At 53.0% G+C, this 20735-nt stretch overlaps 1 protein-coding gene across 1 annotated transcript; it reads left to right on the top strand.

The window, feature by feature from the left end:
* The first annotated feature begins 1062 nt into the window (after positions 1-1062).
* TYRO3 (TYRO3 protein tyrosine kinase) lies at positions 1063-18028 on the top strand. The gene is made up of 19 exons (XM_030318436.1): positions 1063-1198; positions 3006-3189; positions 3425-3525; positions 4298-4468; positions 5982-6068; positions 6867-6982; positions 8528-8705; positions 9400-9545; positions 10115-10259; positions 10634-10763; positions 10847-10947; positions 11487-11582; positions 11921-12001; positions 12444-12536; positions 12970-13091; positions 13507-13616; positions 13800-13959; positions 14204-14340; positions 16516-18028. The coding sequence occupies exons 1-19, from the start codon at positions 1078-1080 to the stop codon at positions 16904-16906; spliced, it is 2670 nt and encodes an 889-aa protein (XP_030174296.1). The 5' UTR covers positions 1063-1077; the 3' UTR covers positions 16907-18028.
* Positions 18029-20735: the final 2707 nt, after the last annotated feature.

Genomic DNA, 20735 nt, shown 5'->3' with positions numbered 1-20735 from the left:
CAGACATCTGTCTGTTTCTTTATGGAATGCCTATTGTGTGCAAGGTGGTCTACTAATAATAGCTAATGTTTTATTGGATTCTGTGAGGACGTAGCCAACTTCCACACCATGTCCTAGGGAATGGGGGATAGAAGCAGAGGAAGCAACTAGGAAGAATGACAGCCCTAAAAGATATGGGCCATTGGGCTTTGGCCTATGTAGAGTAGCAATGGGGATGTCAGATGAAACCTGAGGATTACCAAAAAGATCTTGGAAAACTCGAGACCCAAGGCTCAAGATCTTGGAGATAAAGGGGTGGGAAATGGCGCACGGAAAAGGGAAATTTGGGTGAAAGCCTCAAGAAAGAAGCACGAAGGGGTGTTAGTGCAGTGGGGGAAGCCTTGAGTCACGATTTCGGGGCTCTGATGGTTGGGAATCTAGGGGACTGAGACGCTTTATGTCCTGAGAAGGGGGACGAGGTTCCGGCATCAGAGCCTGGACAAAAAATTGGGGTGCGGTAGAGGCTCGAGCGAGGTTTGACGGCAGGATCAGGAGTGCTAGGTTTGAAACGATGCTGGAGTGTGTTTAGGGAAAGGAGGGGCGTGGCTGGCTGCGCCACCCGGGCACCAGCAGATCCTCGGGTCGGCACTGGGCAAGCTGGCCCGGGGTGCCGCCGCGGTAGGGGAGGCCCGCGGGCGGGCCGCGGGCCGGGAAGGCGGCAGCAGGGTGGGCGCTCGGAGCGAGCCGCCCGAGGCTCCGCGGGGGGGCGGTACGAGCTCAGGCTTGCGGGCGGGCTGGTTGGGGAGGAGGCGGCGGCTCGGAGAACATGAATCAGCGGCGGCGGCGACGGCGGCGACGGCTGTGGAAGGAGCGCGGTGGCCCATCAGCGGCCCCGGGGACCCCGCGCTGCTGACGGCGGCCGCCGAGACTCGCTGCGCGCGCGGGTCTCGGAGGCGCGGGCCCCAGCGCCGCCCCCGGACCGGCCCCCGCCCCTCCCGCGGCCCTCCTCTCTCGTCCCTCCTCCTCCGTGCCTCCTCCCTCCTCTCTCCTCCCTTGTCGCTCGCGGGCCGGGCCCGGCATGGTGCGGCGTCGCCGCCGATGGCGCTGAGGCGGAGCATGGGGCGGCTGGGGCTCCCGCCGCTGCCGCCGCCGCCGCCGCCGCCGCTGCTTCTGCTGGCGAGTCTGGCCGCTCTGCTGCTCGCTGAGCCCGCGGCCGCAGGTAGGGGTTGGTCGGGAGGCGGCGGAACGCTGGGGGCTGCGGAGGGGCGCGGCCGGGTGGGCGCCGAGGAACCGCAGCCGAGCGAGCCCCGGGCCTGGGCGGGCCGGAGAGTTGGGTGGTGGGACCGGAGCTGGAAGGCCGAGATTGGGGGCAACGCCGGGGGGGGGGGGGCGGCTCTGCGCGGGGTCCGCTGCCGGCTCTCGGGCCGGGGCCCCACCCCCAACTTTCTGGCGTCCGGTGCTCTTCGGGTGGAAGGGAAAGGAGTGGGGCTGTGGGCTGAGTGGTCAGAGGGGGGTGTTCGGGACTGGATTTTCCCGCCTCGACGTACCTAGATGTTTACTCTCCGCTCCCAGTCCTGGAGACCCCAATTCTGTCCACCCTACACACGAAGGTCCCACTCTGAAACCACTGGAGCTGGACTGAACAGCCAGGAGGCACACCTGCACCATTGAGGGTGCAGGGGCTGTGAGGGTGCCCGGTCACAGAAAACATCTGTACATACTCTAGGTCCTGTACCCACTCAAACCTTCCTGAAGCGGGGATTGTTGGAGAGGATAGGTTGGAGGAAGGTTGCTGGTCTTTGTGGGGGTTAGCCTCCTGTTCCCACATGGCCACTGAGGCATTTGCCGGTTGTGGGAGTGCTCCTCACAGCACTCTGCATCTCCAAGTTCACACTACACCCCTCTGGGACTGTTGGGTGTGTATGGGGTGTGAGGTTATCCCTCCTTGCCCTGTGACTGGCCCTGTGACACAGGCTAAAGTAGCAGCCATGGAGCTGGCACCTTGTTTTGAGACAGCACTCCCTGGTATATCAGATTCTCAGAGAAGGGAAGGGGAAGAGTGACAAGTATTTACAAGCTGAAAGGGTAGATCTCAGAATTAGGGAGCCCAGGAATTTGCCTAGAGTTGCGCAGCAAAGGGTAGGAAGAAGCAGGACTGGATTCAGCTATGTGGATAGTTCACCTGCCCCTCTCTGCTTAAAAACATACCAGAAGACCAGGAGGTGTGTGTGTGTGTGTGTGTGTGTGTGTGTGTGTGTGCACGCGCTTGTGTGTGTGGATGCCTGCAGAAGGTAGTGCTCCACAGGGTGGCTCCTGTTGGTGTGACAGTAGCTCAGGGGTCTTGGACTCCCTGTTCAGGGCCTCTCCCCTCCCTTCTACCTCCTACCTCCCTAGCACCCGCCCCTGCACACATTCAGGTATTAATAGAGCGGGTGGCTGCCAGGAAGGCTGCCATGTGTTTGATCTGACGTGGTTCTGTAGCCATATGTTCTCCACTTCAGGGGAGCACCCCCTCCTTCTCTTCCTCAGCCTCCTTTCATTTGCCAAGGTGGTATGCGGGGTGAGGTAGGGGGGTGCCAGCAGCAGTGTGAGTTCTGGCCTGAGACCTTGGGCAGAGAGCTGGCCGCCTGTTGCACTAGATGGGTGCAGCAGTCATTCTCAGGGCAGTACTCTGCCCCAGGTGTATAAGAATGCCCCACCTTTTCAGCCTGGCTTGTCTTCCTTCTGGTGTTTGGGCTTGAACTTAACATTGCCCAGTAGCGAAGTATGCGGAAGAGGTAACTATCTTAGAGCTGGGGGGAACTTGGCAGTGGCAGAAATGGTGCCTGGAGAGCTTGTCATGTTCCTGTCCCCAGACAAGGCCCAGGCCACCTTCCTTCCCACCCTGTCCAACATCTATTTTCTTGACCATTAGCTGAGAATGAGCCCTCCGACCCAGAAATTACGTTCTGGAAGAGAATAGGTGATATTTCCAGAGACAGGGTCCCTCTCAAGCATACTGACACCTTCTCCTTCCCACATCTCAGGCCTGAAGCTCATGGGAGCCCCGGTGAAGCTGACAGTATCTCAGGGGCAGCCGGTGAAGCTCAACTGCAGTGTGGAGGGAATGGAGGAGCCTGAGATACAGTGGGTGAAGGACGGGGCTGTGGTCCAGAGTGTGGATCAGGTGTACATCCCAGTCAGTGAGCAGCACTGGATTGGCTTCCTCAGGTGCAGGACTGTGGGGGAAGGTGTGGCATGCCAGCCTGGGGGCAGGTTATGCTTTATGGGGGGGCTTGGGAACTGGGGCAATGCTGCTGTCCAGAGGTCTGGGTTGTTTTTGTTTTTTTTTTCTCGGCATTGTTTGGAAACATCCAGAAGTGGGGGCAGGCTGAACCACTGAGTCTGCTCAGCACAGCTTCCCCTCTTGACCCTGGGAGGCGAGCCTGGTGTCCTGTTTCCACAGCCTGAAGTCAGTGGAGCGCTCTGATGCAGGCCGGTACTGGTGCCAGGTGGAGGATGGGGGAGAAACCGAGACCTCCCAGCCAGTGTGGCTCACGGTAGAAGGTGAGGAGGCAGGAACACAGGTGCGCATGTTGGCCTGGAGCAGGTGCTGTCTGCTAGTGACCACACCTCTGCAGAAGAAAGCTTGGTGGAAGCTGAGCTGCCCAACTCCCTCTGGGGCCTGACTGACCAGGCTCCAGGCCTTCCCCAGACATTGGAACACCATACCCATTGGAATCTGGGTATTTCAGAGCCAAGGGGGCAACTAGGACTTACAACCTATGGGGTGCAGTCAGTTTCAGTTGTCTGAGCAACAAGCCTCAACCACCCATTTGGGCCTGGACCCTGTTTTGCCAAGTGGCCAGGCCAGGAGGGATGGGGGAGGGGAGGAAGGATCTGCAGCTGCGGGAGCTCAGAGCTGTTCAGCCCAGGAAAACAAAGTGACTAAGAAAGTAACAAAGGGCCCTGAACGGGATCTGGGGCCTGCCAGCAGAACTCTGCTAAAGCTTCCGCCCACTCCCCCTCCCTTTCTGGCCCTCCCCCACTCCCCACCCTCTGCCTCCTCCCTTGCTCTGAGAAGGGCTGTCAGAGCAGGTCTGGGAAGAGAGAAGCTCCCATGCCCAAGAGGAGAGCATAAAGTATATTCCTAAGGTGCCCAAAGAAGAGAAGCTCCCTCTCCAGCTAGATGGCCTGTTCTGCAGTTGACCCAATCATGAGGGCCTGTGGGACCTTCTGCATAGAGGGCTACAAATGGTAGCAAACTTGTGGTTTGGGGTGGTTGAAAACTGAGAGGTGGCAAGGCTCATTCCCCACCCCCACCCCCCTTTCTCCTTAGGTGTGCCATTTTTCACTGTGGAGCCAAAAGATCTGGCAGTGCCACCCAATGCCCCTTTCCAGCTGTCTTGTGAGGCCGTGGGTCCCCCTGAACCTGTTACCATTGTCTGGTGGAGAGGAGGCACAAAGGTTGGGGGACCTGCTCCCTCTCCTTCTGTTTTAAATGTAACAGGTGAGCAGCATCAGGAGGGGCTTTGAGCAGGGGTGGTGAGGCTGGCAGAGTTCAAATCTGTGTAAATCACCAGGTATGGTATTGTGAGTGTCCATAAAACACCCCAGTGCCTGGGTACCTGACCTGCACCATTACTAAGCTCATTGAGTCAGGTGTGCTAGGCTGGCAGATGGGCCGATTAGTGGTGATCTTGCTGGGTGTGTTTGGAGGGTGCTGGAGCCTCTTCCTGTCCTTCACAGTAGTCCAGGCCATGCACAGCTGGCCCTGGGAGATGGAATCGTGTGGAACCAGGGCCACCCATTCCCCCCACCCCTCCGAAGGGAAGGAGCCAGGAACCAGCCCACGCAGAACTAGGAGGAGTGTCTGGCAGACTTGCCTAGAAGACAAGAGTCTAGGGCTGCAGAGTGGGGAATGGCAGGGAGAAGGAAAGGTGGGGGGTGGCAGCACAAAGATACAGGAGCCGCCTCTCCTAATGGCCCTTTCCAGAAATTTCTAGACATTTTCTCAAATAACTATATTTATCCATACCTCCACACAGATACACCCAAAGCAGTAATGCACACCCACCTGGACCCCAAGATCCTCACACACATACTGAGGCTCGTGAGGTTCACTTATCTGTGAAATAAAGCTAAAGTTCCTGGTTGAGGCTTGAACTGACCAAAAAAGTTGGGAATCTGAGCTTGGTCTCACACACTGGAAGGTGGGAGGGACAGGTTCTGTTGTGCCAAGTGCCCTAGCGATATGAATCTTGAGAAGAGGTGGGCTGCGGGACCTGATCAGGAGGTGCTGGGCTGGAGCAGGTTAGAGGGAAGTTTGGGTTCAGTTTTCTCCAGATGTATGTGGTTGGGACCTCAGACAGCTAGCCTGATAATAAGCACTCACTGAACTCCTGCTCCACACGTCACACTGTGCTAGGCACCACGGGGGATCTAGGGAATACAAAAGAAATAGAAGCCATCAGTCCAGCCCCCAAGGAATTAGTGTAATTGGGGAGACAAGACACATGCATAAAGAACTGAGAACTATTGCAAGGCAAAGAATCTGCAAATGTAACAATGATACTGCATAGAGCAAATAAAGAAGGGCTCTGGAATGTGCAATAAAGGAGTGAACAGAAAAGGGAGGGAGCTTTGTGCTATCTTCAGGAGGTGGGATTAAGGTAGGGGGGGAGTAGTAGAACATTCCTCAAGTGTTCACTGTGCCATGCAATTTATGTGTGTTACGTCATTTGGTTCTCACAATTCTCCCATTTGGGAGATGAGAAGACAGAGCCCCAGCATTGGGGTTTATATCCAGAATATGGGGTTTATATCCATTGGGGTTTATAATCCAGGCGCATTAGATTCCAAAGTCCCTTTGTTTCCAACATATCCCATTGTTTAGCCCTTCCCTCTGGCTTGAGGGACTTCTAGGATACTCAGATCCAGAGCCTACATATCCCCCTTCCCTGGTCCCAGAATAAATGCAAGTTGCTGCTTGGGGGGTGCTGACTGAGGTTTTCTGGCCTCAGGGGTGACCCAGAGCACAGTGTTCTCCTGTGAAGCTCACAACCTTAAAGGCCTGGCCTCTTCTCGCCCAGCCACCGTTCGCCTTCAAGGTAGGAAGACTGGCAGGAGGACTGGTGGGGGGGAGGGAGGGAGGGAAGTAGAGTGGGCGAGTCAGGGGCGTTCTCAGCCAGCTAATGAAGTTACAGTCATTTGGTGTTCTAGCTTCCCGCAGCCCTGCTGGGATCTGAGGGATGAGGGGTTAATTGGCAGAGCTCCATCCCTAGTGAGGGCACCTGAGACCCTGCCGTGGCTGAGATGAGAATAGAAACCTGACGTCACAGCAGATTTCCCATCACGAAGCAGAGTCCTTGCGAGGGAGGGAGAGAGGGAGCGAGCAGGAGATGGTCAAGGCTCATGCCCAACCTTGCTTCTGCCAGCCCCTGTGGAGGGAATGGGGCTGGGGAAAACAGCCTAGCAGGTTCATAGAGGAGATCCAAAGGGTTGCTATGCACAAAGGGAGGGAAAAGGGAGGGAGAGAGCCAGTGTGTGGAGGAATGGCTTATGGCTGCAGGGACAGCTTCTCATTTGTATCTCTCAAGGCGGAGGCACTGTCCCCACATGCACCCACTGTCTTACCTTATTCCTTGGTCAGACAGGGCCCCTGATTCATAGAGAGGCGACCTCTCTCCCCAGCCAACGCACCCTCCTGGGTATGAGCAGGTATCCCTTACTGGTTGCTTGGCTTGTATATTACTGTGGTCCTGGGAGTGCTGAGTAGCCATCGTTAGGTTGGGGGAAACTCCAGACCTTAGGGAGGGACTCAAGGCTTGACTCCCATGCCTTCTGCTTTCTCATATCCTTGCTGGGCACTGAACTCCAGGGCACTGACTCTCACTCCCTGTCCACAGCACTGCCCGCAGCCCCCTTCAACATCACAGTGACAAAGCTCTCCAGCAGCAATGCTAGTGTGGCCTGGACACCAGGTGCTGATGGCCTGGCCCTGCTCCAATCATGTACGGTCCAGGTAGGCTGAGAGCGAGGACAGACTCTCCTGGCCATGTTCGTTCTGTGGCTGCCTTGGTGGCACTTTGTTTACGGTGGTATCACTTTTACCTACATTTGCCCATAGGACTTGGTTTCTAGCCCTGTTCAGGTGTTGCTGTCTTACCAGGAACAACTCAACCCACTGTCCCTTATTATAGGGTACTCTGGCAACCAAGTGACTTGGCAAGTTGGCTCTAACCCGTACATTCTTCAGGCTGGAAAGCAGATCACTAGAGCAGATTTGGGATGCCTGGAAGGATTTTTCTTATGTCGGCAAAAACCCAAACCTTTGATTTAGCTGATACCTGTACCCTTATGCCCCACCCCCTGACTCATGCCAAAGAGAACAAGGGGATCTGAGGGGTTCTAAACACCAGAGAGTGGAAAATCTGGGTAAGGTAATAACAAAAACAAGAAGCAATGCATGAAGCCTTATTTTCATCTGTTTACTCAAAGGTATTTAATGAACACTTTGAAACTGTTCCAGGCAGTCCCCTGCCCCTGGCAGGAGAGGTCCCTGCTACTCTGGTCTATACCATTTAGAGGATGCCACTGTGGCCCTTCTTTGGCTGCACCCCTTGCCCCTGGGCAAGGAGTCTGTAGAGCCAAGGGGATATGCCTATCTAGATCATGAGGACACCCCCTTCCCTTTCCCCAACTGCCACACTACACCATATTCTAGATACTAGGGATGTCTTGCCTTATGGTCCCCAGTCTGCTTCCAGGGCCTGGCCCATCTTTGGTTTGTGCACCTCTAAGTCCAAAGGGCAGCCATTGTGGGGGATGGGTATGCAGGCAACATTGTCCACACCCGGGCATCTGATGTTCCTCTCGGTACAGACCCTTGGCTCGGAGGCTTCGTCTTCTTGTGCCACCACATTCTGGCTTGGGAATTCAAGGAATCAGAGGTTTATAAATGCAAACCTGACCTTCCAGGTTGTTGGGAAGCTTTATTTGTCAATATACGAAGACAGGGAATATTTTATTTAATAATTTGTTAGCTGATTTATAACATTTAAATATTTAGCCCCATGGTACATGGGTCTCCATTTGTACTCTTGCCCTGGGCCCCCAAAATGTAAGGTGAAGTCTTGGTTCATGGTGCCCCTAGGCTCTCAGTTACTCTGCCCTTGAGAAACTGAGACTTTGCACTGGTTACAATACATGGTAACTCTTATAACCCAATTATGAACCGAGCATAAAAGGGCATGAGTTTTCTGGAGTAGATGAGAAAGTCTTTGACAGAAAAAGTGGTATTTGCACTCAATTTTAAAAGATGAGTTGGACTTTCCTAGGAAGAGCGAGCAAGATCATTCCAAGCAAAGGAACAGCATTTGCAAATGCATGGAGATGTGGAACCTGGTGTGTTATTGGAGTGGTGGGTGGTGGGAGGGGGTGGGTTGCAAGTGTTTGCTGATAGGCTTAGAGGAGTCATTAACGCAAGATCCCCCACCCCCCATGCCTATGCCACAATCCCATTTTCTATCTCTGCTCTCTCCCTCGTTACTTTGCTGCTTTTCTGTAGGTGACACAGGCACCAGGAGACTGGGAAGTCCTGGCTGTTGTGGTCCCTGTGCCACCTTTTACCTGCCTGCTCCGGGACCTGGCACCTGCCACCAACTACAGTCTCAGGGTGCGCTGTGCCAACGCCTTGGGGCCTTCTCCATATGCTGACTGGGTGCCCTTCCGGACAAAGGGTCTAGGTAAGGGACTTAGCAAAGTGGCTGGGCAGGTCTCCAGTGGGGAAGAGGTGATGTTGGCTCCAGTTCTGAATGAGGTTGCTTGAGAGAGAAGCTACCCGAAAAAGAGGTTCCTGCCTCATCCAGCAAACACTGAGTGTCTGCTGCATATCTATGAACTAGATAAATCCAGCTCCCTTCCCATGCAGCTTTAGTTCTAGGGGGGTGGAACAGACAAGCAGATTAGAAAAGATCAGATAATACCAGAAAAGATTGATGAAGAGTGCCCCAGGGTGGTCCAGGCATACCCCTGTAAAGAGACTGAGGTTTGAATGATAAGGAAGGAGCCACACTGGGGGAAAATCAATGCAGAAGAGGGCTTAGCAAGTGCAAAGATCCTATGATAGGAACTTGCTTGTATTTCTCTTAGCAATTGCAAAGAGGCTGGTGGGGCTTTGAGGGGGAAGTGGTGAAGGATGCTCCTGAAGCAGTAACCAAGAGCAGCACTGTACCTAGCAGGGTGCTGTGGGTCCTGCCTTTACTCACTGGTCCTCCACAGGATTAAAAGTGAGAGCAGTCAGGACTGGGAGGCAAGCTTTAAACCCCACCTGTAGCTCTCTGAGCTGTGTAGTTCTTGGGAGCTGGTTCCAAAGGCCAGCATGGGATAGTGATAGTGGGAAGGGCAGGGCTCTTAGTAGCCTTCTCTCTTCGGGTACAGCCCCAGCCAGCACTCCTCAGAACCTCCATGCCATCCGCACAGACTCAGGCCTCATCCTGGAGTGGGAAGAAGTGATCCCTGAGGGCCCTTTGGAAGGCCCCCTGGGACCCTATAAACTGTCCTGGGTTCAAGACAACGGAACCCAGGTAAGGGGCACCCAGGTAAGGGGAGACAAACTTCCATTCTTCAGGTGTACCAGAGTCAGCTCTCAGGGCTCTAAGGCCTTTAGAGTTTCTGAATGGCCGTCCTTGGTGGGCCTGGGGACTTTGGTGGGCTCAGCCTCCCACCACCCGAGGGAGAGGGAGTCCACTTTTCCCCACCTCCCCCTGCAGGCTTCTTCCCTCCTTATTGGATGGTGTCTCCAGTTAGGATTGCATCCGGTGGGTGGCTGCTTTGTTTGTAAAGCAGGAAGCACATTCCTGCACCAATTGGGGAGGGGAGGGTGCCGATAAGACCATCTTATCCCAAGCCTAGTTCCCTCCCATCCCCCACCTCTGCCCGCCAGGACTGAGCCTTGTTTGTGTTCAGGAGAGGCCTCTGCAGCGTGGAGCAGGAATGTGATGACTCCCAGCATGTTGTGTTCCTGAAGCCCCTGAACCCACGGTGTCCCTTGCCTCCTGTGTTCCTAGCTAGACCTTTTTTTTGACTTTCAGGCCCCAGCTGGAGGCCTTTTCCTCAGACTTAAGTATGGAATGGGGGCTTTTCCTGGCTGCAGGGTGAGCTGACAGTGGAGGGGACCAGGGCCAACTTGACCGGCTGGGATCCCCAGAAGGACCTGACTGTGCGTGTGTGCGTCTCCAATGCAGTTGGCTGTGGGCCTTGGAGTCAGCCACTGGTGGTCTCTTCTCATGACCATGCAGGTAAGGCCTGCAGGGGAAGGGCACAGGGGAGCAAGGCTTTCAAGGGCAACCTAGACTGGTGGAAGGAGACTGGCAGTACCTTTCCTCTAATAGACCCAAAGACTCAGCAGTTGAGGCCAGGGTTGGTATTTAAACTAAAAGTCATTCTCCTCCCCCTGCCATAGGAATCTCTGGTCGAGTTTTAAGTCCTAATAGCCAGGGCCAATCACTGACAGGGTAGGAACTCTTGGGTCTTCCTTCGGAGCTGCTTTCCACTTGGGACTTTTATTGACTTAAGAGAACCTCTTGACCAGACCAGATGGCCATCACTGGAAAATTCTAAAGAGACTCCCTTATGTCAGCCTAGCTCATGCCACTCCCCCTGTCTCCCACAGGCCAGCAGGGCCCTCCCCATAGCCGTACATCCTGGGTGCCTGTAGTCCTGGGTGTGCTGACAGCCCTAGTGACGGCTGCTGCCTTGGCCCTCATCCTGCTTCGAAAGAGGCGGAAGGAGACACGGTTCGGGTAAGGGGGTAAGGACATGGAGGGAGAAGCAAGTGGTGACTGTAGATCTTGGAGCTGATTCCAAGTCCTGGGTTTCTTCTTAGGCAAGCGTTTGACAGTGTCATGGCCCGGGGGGAGCCAGCCGTTCACTTCCGGGCAGCCCGGTCCTTCAATCGGGAAAGGCCTGAGCGCATCGAAGCCACACGTGAGTGTGGGGAATCATAGGAGGAAAAATGGACTGTCTTTTTTTCTTCCTTTCTTTTTTAATGTTTATTTATTTATTTTTGAGAGAGAGGGAGAGAGTTCACCTGAGCTGAGGAGGAACAGAAAGAATCCCAGGCAGTCTCCACACCCAGTCCTGAGCCTGACAAAGGGCTCCATCTATGAGGGGCTTGATCCCCCCACCGTAAGATCATGACCTGAGCTGTAATCAAGAGTCACAGGCTTAACTGACTGACCCACCCTGTTTTTTGATGTTTATTTGTTTATTTTTGAGAGAGAGAGGGAGAGAGCCCCTAACTACATTCTTTTTGCTAGCTCATTAATTTGACCAGTGTGTCTGAACATTGATGAGTCCTGAGCACACGGTAGTAGAAAAGACACAGAGATCTACCCTCATGGATGTCTCCACCCCAGCTATGGGAGAGCTAAACTAAGCTCATGTCTGCACTGAGGGTGGAGCCTGGGGTACGAGTCAGGAGCAGGAGAGGCCCCTCTCCTTTCTTACCACCCCTCTCCCCACAGTGGACAGCTTGGGCATCAGTGATGAACTCAAGGACAAACTGGAGGATGTGCTCATCCCAGAGCAGCAGTTCACCCTAGGCCGGATGTTGGGCAAAGGTGTGTGGGGCTGCATAGTGATTGGCAGGAGTGGAGTTTGCCATATCTGGGTGTGTTTGGTTGCTCCTGTCACTTTGGGGGTGTAGATTTAGGGCAGCTCCTATAAACAGGATCTATTTGTAAATGCCTGAGTTTGGGATGTTTGGAGGAATGGTGGCTGGGGATGAGGAGGACTGAGGAGCACTCCCAGCATACTCCCTTTGGCTGCAGACAAAGGAGCCTCCTGCAATGTCCCCAGAGTCTAGTGATTTGTGTCCCTGTGGAGGGTCACCTGGGAGGAAAGGGGGTGGGAGGCAGTAGGGCAAGGTGGCCTCACCGTCATTTGGGTCGGTTCCTAGGAGAGTTTGGTTCAGTGCGGGAGGCCCAGCTGAAGCAAGAGGATGGCTCCTTTGTGAAAGTGGCTGTCAAGATGCTGAAAGGTGAGTGAAGAGTAGTAGACATGGAGTGAGGAGTGGAAGGGGTGACTGATACAGAAGCAGGCTCTGCTGGGTCCTTAGACTTTCCAAGAAGAGTTACTCATCACTAAGTAGTATGCTGCCTGTGCCCCGTGAATAATTCAAAGGCATAAACCCACACAAGTTTGTGCCCTAGCCTTTGCTCTCTGCCATCAGCAGTGACTCCTCTGAGCTCATTCAGGGTGATTAAAGCTGTGGTTGCTTGAGCTTCTGGACTATCTAAACCAAAGGGAAGACCATTAGCAAGCAGAGAGGTTGTTGGATAGCCCTACTCCATGGGGGTTTCTCCTGCTCATGCCAGTCTGTTTCCTGAACCCCCTGGGAAGCCCAGGAAGGACGAGGCCTAGGAGTCTTGGATCAGAATTGTGGGCATATCTCCCTCATTCCCTCTCTCCTTTTTTTCCAGCTGACATCATTGCTTCCAGCGACATTGAAGAATTCCTCAGGGAAGCGGCTTGCATGAAGGAATTTGACCACCCACATGTGGCCAAGCTTGTTGGTGAGCTCCTTCTTAGGGGAGGCAGATATACAATAGAGCTAAAACTGTGTTCCGCCAAGGTGGGAGGGCAGCCTGTGGGAGAGAAGTTTGGACTTAACGTGGTGAATAAGCAGATAGCAAAATAGCAAGGAGAGTCCTGGCTGAAATCTGATCAGACTCAGGTAAGGAATTTAGTGTGCAGGCCCTGTACCAAAGGTCTGCACATGAAGACTGCCCATTTGAACAGAGGCAGAGGAGGAGGGGACAAGAAGATGCTCCAGAGATCTAGGGGCAGACAAATCTTGAGTAGTCACCAGGCCACTGTGGACTTATGGAGAAGGAACAGAGCCAGGGCTAGAGGTAGGTAGGACCTAGCAGTTGGGAGGCTCACGCAGACCCCTAAGCTGTCTCTTGACGTTTATGTGCCCTGCTTCTGACTCTCCCTTGTCCCCAGGGGTGAGCCTCCGAAGCAGAGCCAAAGGCCGTCTCCCTATCCCCATGGTCATCTTGCCCTTCATGAAGCATGGGGACCTGCACGCCTTCCTGCTCGCCTCCCGGATTGGGGAGAATCCCTTTGTGAGTGCCTGGGGTGGAATGGCCAGGAGTTGGAAAGGGACAAAGACCCTGGGAGAGAATTTGGCTTGGTGAGCAGGGCTGATCAAGCTGGTTGGGAAGAGGCAGGCTGGGTTTTACCCTTTTTATGCTAGAAGGCTTCCTTCTCCCTCAGAGCCCTGCTGGGCATCTTAGTCTGGGCAAGGGCCCTTTCTGAGAGAAGAGATCTGTGGAATCCCACATGAGGAGTGCCTTGACTCTTGGGTGCTGTCTCTCTCTCAGGTCTGCCAAAGCTTCTTTGTCTTGGGAAGTCCCTCCATCCCCCTCCTTTCATTAATTCCAAGGACAGTCATTAGGCTTTCTGGCCAGGGAACCCCATTCATCTTGCCCTGGCTGGGTGGGCAGATCCAGCCTGAGTTTGCTCTGTCTGCCCCACCAGAACTTGCCCCTGCAGACCCTGGTCCGGTTCATGGTGGACATTGCCTGTGGCATGGAGTACCTGAGCTCCCGGAACTTTATCCACCGAGACCTGGCTGCTCGGAATTGCATGTATGTGAATTCCGGAGGGCTTGGGTGGGAACGAGCAGCTAATGACAGGAAGACTAATGGTCAGTTCTCACCTGGGACTGTATCTGCTGTGCGTGGGGACAGCTGGGGAGCAAAGATACTCTGATTTTAGTACGGCTGCCAGCATGGGGGAAGGCTGACTCCACCCTCCAACACCCCTCACAGGCTGGCAGAAGACATGACAGTGTGTGTGGCTGACTTTGGGCTCTCCCGGAAGATCTATAGCGGGGACTACTATCGCCAGGGCTGTGCCTCCAAATTACCCGTCAAGTGGCTGGCCCTGGAGAGCCTGGCTGACAACCTATATACTGTGCACAGTGACGTGGTGAGCCGGGGAGCACAGTGAGGCCTGGTGGTAACAAAAGCAGTGTGGCCCAGTGTGTGGGTGGACCTTTGGAATCCTCAGGGACCGTGGGTGGACCTTTAGAATCCTCAGGGACCTAGCCAGGTCTCTGGGCTTTGGCTGCCCCCTTATAACACCTCTATGCTCTAAGATGTGCTTGTCTTAGGGTTCTGCCCAGCTCAGGGAACCTAATGACATCTCCCCTCCAACCTCGCTTCTTTCCCAGTGGGCCTTCGGGGTGACCATGTGGGAGATCATGACGCGTGGGCAGACGCCATATGCTGGCATTGAGAACGCTGAGATTTACAACTACCTCATCGGCGGGAACCGCCTGAAACAGCCTCCAGAGTGTATAGAGGATGTGTGAGTGCCCTGGGAGGGGGATTCTGGGAGGAAATAGGAATTTGGGGGTTCAGGTGCTGGCTGCCAGCACAGCTGCTGGTCCATTGGGAGCTCAGAACCTCAATTGGACCTTTTGTTTTTTGGTCCTTGTCATTAGAGGGACCCCAAACTGCCTCTTTATCTGCCACCTCCTGTTTTCTTTCTCTCTCCCTTTCCCATCCTGTGTTTCTTGTTCTACCTTTTCTTACATGTTTTCTCCAGTTTTCAGGAGGAACCAGGAACCCTGAGGGCAGAAGGTACAGGGTTGAGCAACAGTGCAAGTTTCTGTCACCTTCTTCCCACCCCCGCTACTTCTCAGTCCCCAGCTAGTCTAAGAAAACCTCCTAGGCTGAGCCCTCCCTCCCCCTCAGAGAGGGCTGCATCAGGGCAAGAAAAAACTGCTGCTCTATCACATTCCTTGCTAGACAAGGAGGGGGCACTGGGGGCGGGAGGTTGGCCTCCTCTTGAGGGAGTGGAGAGACCTAAGATCCTGGGGAGAAGGGAACTGCCTTCTTTCCTTTCTGGGAGCCTGGAGCCTTTGGGAGTAGGGCAGGGTAGGGATACACCCACTGAATAGGGGAGTGTTGTGAGCCCCTCGTGACTGGAAGACAGTGTTACCAGCATTAGCTGGGTACTTTACAGGCATTCTTTCAGGTAATCCCCCTCTAACCCTGTTAGGAAAAGTCTGTCATCATCACCGTTTTGTAGATGAGGAACTGAGATTAAAGAGGTTAAGTAACATGGCCAAGGTCATACAGCTATTAAGTAGATGAGTTGGGATGTGAACCTAGATCCCTGTGATTTTGGAATGTGTGCCTTTTAACCATGGCACCAAATGGAATTTGTTCTAGTGTTATTTCCCACACTGTGCAAGCCAGAGTTTCCCTGGCGCCCTGGAGGACCTTTTCACTAGTACCGGGAGGACGGCATCCACATTGATCCAGTGAAGGAATCTGCTCCCTATTTCTTGCTGTGGGGTTGGACCACCAGAGGTCCAAGAAACATGGACAGGTAGAGGAAGTCTCAGCCCGAACGGTGGAGTCCTGTTTCTCTAGGGCAGTGAGCTTGAAGTGCCCTGAGCCTGGACTGTGTGTCAGAGGGAAATCTGAGCGCACTAGCCAGGCCTTACACCTCCTACTTATTCAGCACAGCTCAGGACATGGCAGGTTCCGAGGTCTCCTTGTGGCTGTAGCCACAAGGAAGATCTGGAGCTGTAGAGGCTTTGCTGAGCAGTGGGGACCAGGCCCGACTTAGTTGCCTCCCAGGCTGGAGCTACTGTTGTCAATAGGGCGGGCGCTGGCTTCCTACCAGGCAGCCTGGTGGACAGGCGCCAGTTGGCTCCTAGCACAGCCTTGACAATGTATCCCAGCCTGGCCACGTACTCATGGCCCCGACCATTTCCATGGCCTCCTCGATGTCTGGCACCGTTCCTCCCATCATTGGGGGCCCTTGTCAGGAAGGCTAGTGTGTGTGGGGAGCATTTAGGGCTTCTGTTGTGGGCACAAGGGAGTCAGGCATTTGCGCTGCCTGGATCTGGTCTCAGCCTCTTTCAGTTAGTTCTTTTTTTTTTTCTCTTCCTTAAGCCTGAGGCATTCCCCAGGAACAGGGATAAGACCTCAGGGAATCTGTAAGGCTCCTGAATGTGTATGTAAAAAGTGTTCCTGCCCGGGGGAGAGGGCTGGAAGCTTTTCTAGGTTCAAAGGTGTCCGTGAACAATGAAGATTTAAGTCTGCCTGAGTGGGTGAGGATTCAGGACAAAGGGCGGCTATTCAAATCCTTCCCATTAAAATAACAGTGACTCCAAGCTGTGTTCTGCGAGACAAAACACTCCTAGTGCCCCCTCCCAATATAACATAGGAGGGACTCTTGGAGCCTCACTTTCTACCTGCTTCTACATGTGTGACCTTAGTCAAGGTTTTTAACCTCTCTCGGCCTCAGTTTCCACATTGGTGAAATCGGGATCATTTATTTCACACATTTATTTGTGCGAATTAAATAATACATGTAAAATACTTAGAAGAGTGCCTGATACATAGTAAGTGCTTTATATGGGTGTGTTAAAGAAAAGTTTTCAAACTCCTGGTTCTGTATGTTTAAGGGGCCTCAGCTTCCCCTTTGGGCTCCTCACTGTCTCCCCATACCCTTCTGTCTGCCTAGGTATGAGCTCATGTACCAGTGCTGGAGCACTGACCCCAAGCAGCGCCCGAGCTTCACATGCTTACGGATGGAGCTGGAGAGCATCCTGGGCCACCTGTCAGTGCTGTCCACCAGCCAGGACCCCTTGTACATCAACCTTGAGAGAGCCGAGGAGCCTGCGGAGGGAGGCCGCCTGGAGCTGCCTGGCAGGGACCAGGCCAGCGGCGGGGCTGGGGATGGCAGTGGTGTGGGGGCGATGGGGGGCACCCCCAGTGACTATCGGTACATCCTCAGCCCTGGGGGGCTAGCTGAGCAGCCTGCGCAGGAGGAGCAGCAGCCAGAAAGCCCCGTCAGTGAGGGCCAGAGGCTGCTGCTTCTGCAGCAAGGGCTACTGCCCCACAGTAGCTGTTAGCCCACAGGAAGAGGGCGTCCCGAGCCATGCTGCTGGCTCTGCTGGCCCGCCGCTGGCTGAGGAAGCCCTCTCTGACCCCAGCCCAGGCAGCAAGGCATGGAGGCTCCTGTGGTAGTCCTCCCAAGCTGCGCTGGAAGCCTGGACTCACCAAATCGCCCAATCCCAGTTCTTCCTGCGGCCACTCTGGCCTGCCTGGTGTCAGTTCAGGCCTTGGCTGGGTGGAGGTGGGCCAGGCCTGGTTGTCTAAACCCAGGCAGCTGGCAGGAGGGGGGGAGGTTATGTTTCCATGGTTACCATGGGTGTGGAGAGGATTTGGGGGAGGGTAGATCTAGCCCTGTGGGCCCCTACTCTCTGGCTGAGCTGCCCCTGCTGCTTTAGTGCATGCATTGAGGTGTCTCTGACCAGGGGCCTAGCTCTGCCCATGCTTAGGGTTTAAATGCCCAGGTTTGCTCCTCCTCACAAAGAGATGCCCTTGTATTATTCCCTTTAGGTGAGAGTTGGTAAGGGGTTGATACAGGCGGGTCCCAAGCCCTATGGTAGGAGACAGTGGGGCATTCTCAGGTCTGAATCGTTATCCCCTTCCTGATGACCCACCTACCCTGCCTAGGCCAGGAGTAAAGTGCAGCTTTACTGACCAGGTCACAGCAAGGCATGCTGGATTACTGCAGGCTACCATTTGCCCAGCCCATAAGGGCAGTGCACTAAGCCTGGCAAGAGGAAGGGGTGCTGTAGGCCCTGCCCAGAAATGCGTGGGGCCAGAGAGGAGTCCAGGAGCCCCTCTTTACGCCCTCCCACAGTCTGTCTGAGCATGCTACCAAATCCCAAAATATCCTAAGACTAACAAAGGCAGCTGTGTCTGAGCTCAGTCCTTCCACGCAGCATCCATCCCTTAGTCCCAATTTTCCCTCTCTGGAGACCCTCTTCTGTCCCAAGTCTCCAGAGAAAGAGAGAAAATAGGCCTGATGGCTGACGTGGGTGAGGGGGAGTTACTGGAGCCTGGACCCCAGCCTTGCTAGGGGAGCCCCCTGGATTGCATGGGGCAAGGCCCTTGCTGTTAGGGATATTTCCAAGCCGTTAGAAGCTGTTTAAAAACAGAAATAAAATTGAGAACTAAAGACTCAAGGCTTTGTCTCTTAACTGTTTACTTTTTTCCAGATCACAAAAATGAAGCATCTCTACATAGAGAAAAGTCTGGAAAGACATATGCCAAAATGTTAACAGCTGTTATCTTTACATGATGTGAGTTAAGGGGACTTGTTTTCCTTTGTGCCTTCCAAGTTTTTTGCATTGAGCACAAAATGCTTTTGTAATTAAGGGCGCATGGGTGGCTCAGTTGGTTAAATGTCCGACTCTTGGTTTTGATGCAAGTCATGATGTCAGTAGTTTGTGAGTTTGAGCCCCACATTGGGCTCCGTGCTGACAGTGGACAGCCTGCTCGGGGTTCTCTCTCCACTCTCTCTTTGCCTCTACCCCACTTGTGCTCTTTCTCTTTCTCTGTCACTCTCCTCTCAAAAATAAACTTTAAAAAAAAGCTTTTGTAATTAGAGAAGAGCCCAAAGAATATTATCACATTAAAGATAATACATAGGGTGCCTGGGTGGCTCAGTTGGTTGAGCGTCCGACTTTAGCATAGGTCATGATCTTGCGGTTTGTGAGTTCAAGCCCCGCGTTGGGCTCTGTGCTGACAGCTTGGAGCCTGCTTCGGATTCTCTGTCTCCCTCTCTCTGTGCCCCTCCCCTGCTCACACCCTCTCTCTCAAGAATAAATAAAGATAATACATAGTCCTTGTAGACAATTAGGAAAATAGAAAATCATCCTACCACCTAGAGATAACCACCCTTGATCTTTTAAAATGTAAATGTTATGGAAAGGTTCTTTTTCTTGGAACAAGGACAAAGACTACTTTGGCTGTCTCCTACCCCTCTGTCAGACTTTCCTTCTATCATTGGGTGTGGAGCCTTTGTTCTCACCTTTACATTGTTGCTGGGAGCCAGGGGAAACTCAGGGGAAGAAATGGGCTAAGAGAATGGCATGCCTCTTAAGCATTAGAAATAAGAGCATAAAGTTTGCTTCCAAGTATTTCCACTGGAAAATTTTAGGTTAGAAGCTTTCAGAGCAAACTCATGAGAATATGTAGCAGGAGGCGTGAGAACTGGGCCCCTCTCTGTGTGGAGGGGTGTGGGAAGACAGGGAGGGACACAGGTATTGCCCTGCTGGCTGAGAGCAGTGGAATGAGGCGGGTGCTTCTGAAAGCAAATATCCTGAAAAACCTGTTGCTGGCATCCCAGATTCTGGTTCCCACGTGGATCATAAGACCTGAATTCACTTCCAGGGAAATGGCTTTCAGAATGTTTCCTGCTGTGATTGGCTTTAACTGCCTGTAATGATTATCTGTGTGGTAATGTTTGAGAATTCTTGATTGAGGAGACCTTTACTCTCAAATCATTATTTACCATTAATGGGCTCCTGTTATGTGCTAGGCACTGTGCCAAGCACTTCGTCTGTATTATCTCATTTAATACAGAGAGCATTCCTGTAAGATGGGAATATAATTACCATCCTCCAATAGGACAGAAATGCAGGATAAGTAACTTGTCCAAGGTTATGTAGTTAATGAATGGTCAATCAATTCAGGCTTGAAACGCACTAAATCAGAGAGTCCCCTAAAGACTGCTTTTTCTCTCCCTACCATTCCAGAGAGCACCTTAAACAGCTCTGTCATAATCATATTATCTTTTGGGTGAATGCAGGTCAGTATAGGTACCTTTTAAAATGTACAAGAGTTATGATATGAGTATGTGTGTGTGTGACAAAGTGAGAGTCATCTACCAGTAATTAAATCTGTGTAAATAATTTTCTCAGCTCAGTCTCTTTTCCCCAAGTGTCTTGGCCCCCCATGATCAAGGGGTTTGAGGTAGGTGATAATAATGGCATTTTTTTTTAATGTTTATTTATTTTGACTGAGGCGGGGCGGGGGGGGGGATGAGGGGTAAAGTGAAAGAGAGAGAGAGAGAGAGAGAGAGAGAGAGAGAGAGAGAGAGAGAAAAACCCAGGCAGGCTCCACACTGTCAATGGCTGACACAGGGCTCCTTTTCACAAACCATGAGATCATGACCTGAACCAAAATCAAGAGCCGGTTGCTTAACCAACAAGGCTTTTTTATTTAAATTTTTTAAAATGTTAATATTTACTTCTGAGAGAAGAGAGAGAATGGGGAGGGGTAGAGAGAGAGGGAGACGCAGAAGATGAAACAAGCTCCAGGCTCTGAGCCGTCAGCACAGAGACCGATGCAGGGCTCGAACCCACGAACCACAAGATCATGACCTGAGCCGAAGTCAGAAGCTTAACCAACTGAGCCATCCAGACATCCCATGATAGTGAAGTTTTTAAAAACCTTTTTTGGGGGGCATGTGGGTAGCTCAGTTGGTTAAGCGTCTGACTCTTGACTTTGGCTCAGATCATGATCTCATTGTCATGGGATCAAGCCCTGTGTTGGGCTCCACAGTGAGTGTGGGCCCTGATTGGGGTTCTCTATCCCTCTCCCACCCCTCCTCCTGCTCTCTCTTCCTCTCTCTAAATAAATAAATAAACATTGAAAGAATAAATAAAAACCTTTTTTTTTGAAGTATAGGATTCATCCCCAAAAAATATGCCAATCAGAAGTGCACAGTCCTTAAGAATTTTTCACAAACAGATCCAAATAACCAGCAACCAGATCAAGAGACAACATTACCAGCACTCCAGAAGCAACTTTTTAGGCCCTGCCCCAGCCTCTGCCTCCTCCCCCCTCCCCAAAGGTAACCTCTATCCAGATTTTTAACATCATGGA

This window comes from Lynx canadensis, chromosome B3, assembly GCF_007474595.2.
Source record: "Lynx canadensis isolate LIC74 chromosome B3, mLynCan4.pri.v2, whole genome shotgun sequence".
Taxonomy (NCBI): Eukaryota; Metazoa; Chordata; class Mammalia; order Carnivora; family Felidae; genus Lynx; species Lynx canadensis.
The sequence above is the reverse complement of the archived record's forward strand: the minus strand, read 5'-3'. Positions and strand labels throughout refer to the sequence as shown.